The sequence below is a fragment of the Eptatretus burgeri genome, chromosome 18 (genome assembly GCF_056783735.1).
Source record: "Eptatretus burgeri isolate ZD-2024b chromosome 18, Ebu_testis_v1, whole genome shotgun sequence".
Lineage (NCBI taxonomy): Eukaryota > Metazoa > Chordata > Myxini > Myxiniformes > Myxinidae > Eptatretus > Eptatretus burgeri.
The window spans coordinates 37,011,041-37,018,500 of NC_140978.1; the positions used below are offsets into that span (position 1 = coordinate 37,011,041).

At 43.9% G+C, this 7,460-nt stretch overlaps 1 protein-coding gene across 1 annotated transcript; it reads left to right on the forward strand.

Annotated features, from left to right (window-relative positions):
• Positions 1 to 2,698: 2,698 nt before the first annotated feature.
• LOC147008895 (uncharacterized) lies at positions 2,699 to 7,089 on the forward strand. The gene is made up of 3 exons (XM_085863749.1): positions 2,699 to 3,028; positions 5,432 to 6,810; positions 7,016 to 7,089. Exons 1-3 carry the CDS (start codon positions 2,904 to 2,906, stop codon positions 7,087 to 7,089), a joined length of 1,578 nt encoding a protein of 525 aa, XP_085719875.1. The 5' UTR covers positions 2,699 to 2,903.
• The last annotated feature ends 371 nt before the right edge of the window (positions 7,090 to 7,460 follow it).

Sequence of the window (7,460 nt, forward strand, 5' to 3'; positions counted from 1 at the left end):
CTGGGAAATCCACATTTCCAATCCGGCCTCCAAAACTACTCGCCGACTCAGCATCCTCCGTCGTGCAAAGTCCTTCCTCGGCACACCTGAGCTCCTGACCACATGCAAAGCTGTCGTCCGCAGTCTGATGGAGTCCTTCTCACTTCACTTCATCACACCTCACTCCCTTCCGAAACCACGTCATGCAATTAGTGACGTAATTACCTTGTCCGACGAGGTGAAACACGTGAGGTTCAAATGAAACCATCTGTCGATGGTCCAAGTGATTGTTCAGTTCTCTGATCGCGCCAAATCCTCCTCGTGCGTCATTATTCTCCTCGTCGTCAACATCATGTTCTTCATCACCAGGAAACCACCATTCACACACCCTCCCTTCATTCATTCTCCCCCTTCATTCCTTCACACCAGAATACCATCCTATATGTGCAAGATTCACATTGTTTTTCAATAATTACTGATACGTATTAGTTTATTCATCGTGTTGATGATTTAGACTATTTTTACAGTTAATTGACGTCATTCCTCTGTCCCCAGAAATAGTGCGTCAACCCCGGAATTAACGCGCGGCGGTGAACTGCACTACAATTATCAACGGCGCGATAATAAAATAGTGCGATCGCATTCTTGTTGAATAAAACATAAAAATGAGAACCTGAACTCTGATTAAAGGTCAGAAACAGGGCGGATAAAACACTCGTGATGTTCATCAACTTGGGCCGCATGGTTTTTACCGAGATTAATCAGAGAAAAATAAAATTAATTCGACAAAAGGTGGAACGGTCAAAATAAATGACGCGCGAAGAGGGGGCGTGGCCACAGGCAATTATGACGTCACAATGGTTGTTGTTGGAGACAATGAGAATTCCATATTCGGGATCATTTAATACAGAGATTGATTGTGAAACGCCATTCCGTGGATAGACGTGCATGAGAGATGTGGTCTCTGATCGCAGCGGTCATGATGTTCGTCTCCGGAGAACCATCCCGACCTCCACAGCAGGTAAGCGGTGATGGTAAGAGATAACGTTTTTGGGTTGATGGAGAAGTGAACCGGTGGTGTATTCCATGTTAGATTTCTCTTGTTTTGGATTCGATTGAAAATCCGAGTGAAGACGAGTGACACGGCGAGTGTGATTCAAATATGAAACGTTTCACGGAAATAACTTTCTCACAAGAACGTCAATCGTGGGGCGGAGTGTGTATGAGTGGAGGAAGCGACATGAAGAGAGGTGATTCGTCATTTAGTAAAATGGCCACAGGAGTGGGATTCAAAGCGATCCTCCATCCATTGAGATGATCAGAGATTGTTGAAGATTTACAAACATGTAAACTGGAGTCTTGATACAGTTTACTCGGAGTCACAACAAGGTTTGTCTGGCCACGTGGGTGATGACCATCATTTTGTATCGTTTGATCGTTCATTGAATGAATAAACCATTGTTCATCATTGTTATTAAAATGGCGGGATGCTGTGCTGTTGGAAGAACCATTGGATCACTGAAGGGTTTCAAAATGTGGAGATTCCCTGGAAATGGAAAATAAAATTATTCTGACATGGAAACCCACTCGGGGGGGGGGGGGGAAACTTTGTGTGTCGGCGAAGTTGTAGTCCCGTGTGTGTACATTTGTGTGTGGTGTTGTAATCACATTGTACTTGGTAGTTGGGGATAACTTGTAAGAAGATATAAATCATCGTGGAAACCTGTTTGGATAATTTATGATGTTTATCAAGAACATCCAGGAAAAGTTACTTCTGAGGAAACTTGTCGTGTGTGTGTGTGTGTGTGTGTGTGTGTGTGTGTGTGTGTGTTTGTGTGTTTTAATGTCCTCCATAACTCCAAAACCATGAAACCGAGCATCGTGAAACTTTGCATGTGAAGGGAACTCCAAGGAAGAGAAAATTGGGTGTTTGGGTTCATTAAAACATCCCTTTTGAAGATAATTAAAGGCCTTAATTAATTAATATTCCCAGAATGTTTTGCCTCCATTCCCTTGGAACCTCCTCTGTTATCATAACACAGGTGAATCGTTTATTCAACACTTGACTCCACATTCACCGAGGCAGGTCCGTACTTCCACTGGGATCTCATCAGGTCCCACTGCTTTGCCATTTTCATTCCTCTTTAGCCGGTTGGCTTGTCTCATGGCACTTTTCTGCAGAAATGAAAGATTCCAGGAGTAATCTTTAAAATCCCATTTTGATATTCCTTGTGTGTCCTTTAAATTGTTGTGATCCCTGTTCACCATGAGCATGTGATGAGGAATTTAAAGAGTTGATCTTTGGTTGGAAACTCTAAGTGAACTTTCTCCACCAAGGAAACTGCTCCTTCATGGTCGTGTCGATGGAGGAATCTTCATATTCCTCGTTTGTTCACTGGATATTGAGATCGAAAAAATACATCTCAGGGCTGCTGAAGCCTCACAGTTTGTACACTCACCTCTGAGCTGTGTTGCTTGGGTTGGAATCTCTATCCCGGTATAAACTGCCGCCCTGGTGCTTCACCTGTATTTCGGTCCATCAATGTGTGCACCATCAGAGGAAAGTGACGCACGAGGACCCGTGTGCAGCACTCATTGTCGGTGTACGTTGAAGGTTCCGCGGTGTTTTTGTAAAGGGTAGTCGAGTTATCCGCAGCATTCTCAACAAATTACAAGTCACTTCCCAAACTCCTTATGAAGCTGAACTTGTCAAGTGTGGTTCAAATGATAAACTCTCGTACATTCCATGAACCACTGCGTTTGTAACATCTTGGTCTTGTTTTGTTACAAAGTTTTGGATTTTGTTGAATAATTAATAAATGTTGTTTAGTTCAATTTCAATTTCTCTTGTTTCTAATTTCTTTTGTTTCTGCCCTTGTCCATGTCCATAGTTGTTCCACAATGATGATGTGGAGGTACCGGTGATGTCGAAGGTTCGCGATGTCGTGTTCGTCACGATCGCGCTCCTCTTATTCGTCGTCGTGATCTCCTTTAAACCAGCGAGGTGGTTCGGGAGGAGGAGGAATCAAAGAAAGCCCGGCATTCACTGGTAAAGATCACGTGACTTTTCATCAATATTTAAATCATGCCTTCATCCAGGAGGACAAGATAGTACAGAACTTTGAAACGAGTTTACATTAAATTATTACGAATCATCAAGTCTGGCAAACGAATGTCTGGTCCAGTGACAACAAGGAGGACCGGAACACGGAGCACACTCTCCTTGAAAGTGACATTCAGTCTGAATCCTGAAAGTGACATTCAGTCTGTTTCCTGTCTGAATCATGACAAACCACAATGAAAACTGGTTCAGACACTCCGAGCAGAGTCGAGGTCCGAAATGCTGCTCTACCATACTTCAGCGGAACGTCTCAGCCAGTTGAGTGATGTGCTGGTACTTCCTTCATGGCCGGTACTGAATTGGTGACATGAATGGTTTTGCCATGTCGGATGGGGCTATGTTTTGTTTTGGACACGAGTCGTTCCTGAAACCAACCTCTTCTTCAACGGACTATCAAGAGCCAGTGTGGCTCGGAATTAGGAAAAGAAGAATAAATCCACAGAGCCCAAGTTATTTTCTTTATATTAATACTGAAGGACCAATTTTGTGCTCCTCCGAGCGGTCGCGTCCCGTTTTTCTCGGTACTGTGACCTGGACTGAAAGAAACTTTGTACCTGTGAGAGTGCATCGCACATAGTGCCAATAGTCAACCTTCAATTGTGAAGCAGAATAAACACTTTTCGTTTTACATTCATTGACATGGCAACGTGTGACGTCACCGCTGAGACGCGTCAGGACGTCATGACATCATCGGTCATTCACTGACGTCATTACGTCTGTCGTCGACAGACCGTAAACGCTGAGAAGTGTAATTCCACTCCTCGAAAATAGCGTCTGCAATGTAAAACCCCCTTCTGCTCATGCTGACTGCCTCAGAATGTGAATTTGACACAAAAAATGTAAGAAGAAACATTGTATCTTCTATATATTAATACTGAAGGACCAATTTTGTGCTTCTCCTAGCCATCGCGTCACGTTTTTCTCGGGACTGTGACCTGGACTAAAAGAAACTTCGTACCTGTAAGAGTGCATCGCACATAGTGGCAATAGTCAACCTTCAACTCTGAAGCAGAATAAACACTTTTCGTTGAGACGGGGGCGAGGAGTGAAGAGGCGGGGGGCAAGGTAAGCACATTTTTGGGCGGGTGTAAGCAAATTGAAAGCGGGAGACCGGGGGAAATGGGGCGGGGGATGAGTAGGCTGGGGCTGGGGTGAATTAGGCAGAGTTGAGTGTGATGGGGTGGACAGGGGGGCGGAGAATCAAGAGACGGGGGGCAGGGAGTGAAGAGGCCGGGGCGGGGCCGGGGTAATTAAATTTTTGGGCGGGGGCAAGCAAATTGAAGGCAAGGGGTGGGAGGCGGGGGGGAATGGGGCAGGGGCGGGGGATGAGTAGGCGGAGGCAAGCACGCCCTGTCCAGTCCATGTCCCTCGAGTGTGGGTGAGCTGGTGAGGGTGGTTGAATGAACGGAATCATCCTGTGAAGGGGTTTCGGCTCGTCATTATTATTGTTATTATTATGTTTTTCCTTACAAAGTGTATTCAACAACAGGGTAGGGAAAACAAAAGATACAATTACAAATGAACTATTACACACTGCGTGCCCTGGGTTTCATGCGATCGGAAGGTCCTCAGACAACCTTAAGGCGTCAGACACACTATAAGAAAGAAATGACCAAGGAGGCAGACAAGACTGGAAATACCGTAGATGTGTTCGCTTGTACACAAACAGGCCCATGGTCCAGAGACTGGTCTTATTACCTCCTCCACTGCAGGTGGATGGACATTTTGTTTTCACCCCTTTCTCTTTTGTTTGTTTGTTTGTCTGATTGTGAACAATATCTCAAAAATTTGAAGATGCATTTGGATGAAATTTGTTGGAGAGGTTTGGCATGTGACACTGACTGAATGATTAGATTTTGGTGAAGATCTGAATCCAGATCTGGATCCGAGGATTTTTTAAACTCATTTTTCACGATTGAATGATAGTGCGAAAACGATACACATACAGTGTGATATCGCAAAAAGTTCGGGACGGATTCGGATGAAACTTGGAGGATGAGTTTGTTGGTGACCAGAACAAGCCGATTACATTTTAGTTTACGTCCAAATCCAGATCCAGCCTTTCACTGGGATACAAAACGTAAACTAATCAGCCTGGCGGAGGGATGTGTTCTTCCGTCTGTCCTTCTTGTTGTTGCTTGTATTTCAGTGTCTATAGTTTCGTTGAGATTTGATTGGTCAAGATATCTTTCAATCAGACCATGTGTGTAAGGAATTGAATCGTCTCATCTTCGTTTTCTTCAATGCAACACTCATGGTACATGTGTTTGGTCGTTCACAAAATCATACATTTTCCTCAAACTGACGAGCATTGCCCTTGTTTTGTTGCAGTTTTTGTTGTGACCGGAAGCACTTGCAGAAAAAAATGGGAAAAAAGGAGCGGCCGTTGCTGGAGGAGGATCAACAAAAGGAGGTGTTGGAGATTCAGAAGGTGAAGGAAGAGGAGGATAAAAGAATGGAAGAAAAAAAGGCATTGTTCGAACAGTTGTGGCAGAGAGAGAGAGAGAAACTACAGGAAAGAGGTGAAAAATTGCACCAGAAAGAAGAACGAATGAAAGAAAGAGAGCGATTAATTCAGCTCGCAGAAAAATCTGTGCAGGACAAAGACGTTCAACACAGACATGAGGATGAACGATGGAGAAAAGAGAGAGAACAGCAGAATAAAACAGAGGAAGAGCAGCAGAGGAGAAACAAGGAAGAGGAAATGAGAAAACGTGATGAAGAAGAACAGGAGAAAAAGAATGAAGAAGAGCAAAATAAAATAAAGGAGGCAGAGTGGAGGGAAATGGAAGAGGGATTCCTGAGAGAACAAGAGGAATTCCTACGATGGAAGGAATCGGTCCATCAGGAGCAGACACGCAGAATGCTTGAGATTCAGCAAAAAGAGCAACAAGTTTTAAACAGTGAGCACGTGCTGTTCGGGTTGGAGAGAGAGATTGATAAACGAGAGAGAATCGAGTTGGAACAACAGGCTCGATTTGATAAAAAGATGGAATTGAAAGAACTCGAGATAAAACACAGAGAGTTTGAGACATGTCGCCAAGAGGATGAGATTAGATTGAGAGAACAGGATGTGGAGAATATGGAGAAACTGGTGCACCAAAGAGAAGAGGAGGAGAGTGGGCGGCAAGATAAATTTGTGGAGACACAGAGAATAAAAGAGGAAGAGTGTTTGTGTCGAGAGCAGGCGGTACATCTGCTGGAGCTGGAGATACGTAAACGAGAAAACGACGTTCAGACACGGGAACATGAGGTTTGGCGATGTGAGGAAAAGGAGAGAAAGAGACGAGAGCACGACAAACGAGGGGAAATAAAACAGGAAGAGGTGAACCAGAAAGAAAAAGAAGCACATCGACAGAGAAAGGAAGACAAGCAAAAGAAGAAAATACAAAAGCACAGAGAGGAAGGACAGAGGAAACGTGATGAGGAACGAAAACCTGAACGTGATGAATCGCTCAAACAGCAACCAGGTCAACAACAGAAACCACACGTTGTTGGAGTGCAGAAGGAACAAAAACCTCAACGCGATCAAGGCCTGCAACAGATGCAGCACGGTGTTGATGGATCAGACCGTATGCAGGACCTTCAACAGGTGAGGACTCTTCAGTACTTGGGAGAAGTTGGGGGTGAACACACTGGGTACAAACACAGTGAACCCCACGATGAAGTTGTTCAGTTGGATAATTGTAATTATTATTTTTGTGATAAAGGTCACATATTGGCATGGTCATCCCCACGCAGGATAAATAACAAGAATTATAACTCACCTTTATTGGATCAAATCGACAAATTCACCTTGTCATCGATTACCTGTTCCATCAGTTCATCTCCTTCTGTTCCCTTTCCTGAACAAGTTATCAATCTGATGAACACATCGATGTGTTTAATCTTTATATTTTTATTCTTTCTCCAAAGACCCCCCAGAAGAGGCGCTCGTTCCCTCCTCCTCCACCCTCTTACAAGAAACCTTCTTACCGGATGGAACGTAAGTTACCAAGATTCTTACCTCGCATAAATTATTACAAACTTTGTCTAAACTCCGTGTTCTTCACATCCATCGTGTCCCATTTTGTCCGTGCCTTCGAAATGGTGAAAACACGAATGTTTTGCTGCAATCGAAGTCAGAGAAGTACCAAACAAATCTTCCAGTTGGTGGAAGTATGGTACGAGTGTTGATGTGTTCATGCAGAAGTCATTGTGTGCACCTGGATGATCATTGAAGTTAATTGTTTGAAAAACTACATTTTTACAATCCCACTTCCAATTAGCTTGGGGTGATTCGAGCTCCTTTCCCTGAAGTTGTACATCTTAGTTCACCCGAAGGACATCAGAGGTTTTCAAATTTAAATTTGAACAGTAA

What these genes read in the sequence shown, in the direction of transcription:
- LOC147008895 (XM_085863749.1), top strand. Translation starts at nt 2,904, where the DNA reads ATGTCGAAGGTTCGCGATGTCGTGTTCGTCACGATCGCGCTCCTCTTA. An exon ending in AGAAAGCCCGGCATTCACTG is followed by an intron (nt 3,029 to 5,431) that starts GTAAAGATCACG and finishes GTTTTGTTGCAG; the next exon opens with TTTTTGTTGTGACCGGAAGC. An exon ending in TTATTATTTTTGTGATAAAG is followed by an intron (nt 6,811 to 7,015) that starts GTCACATATTGG and finishes CTTTCTCCAAAG; the next exon opens with ACCCCCCAGAAGAGGCGCTC.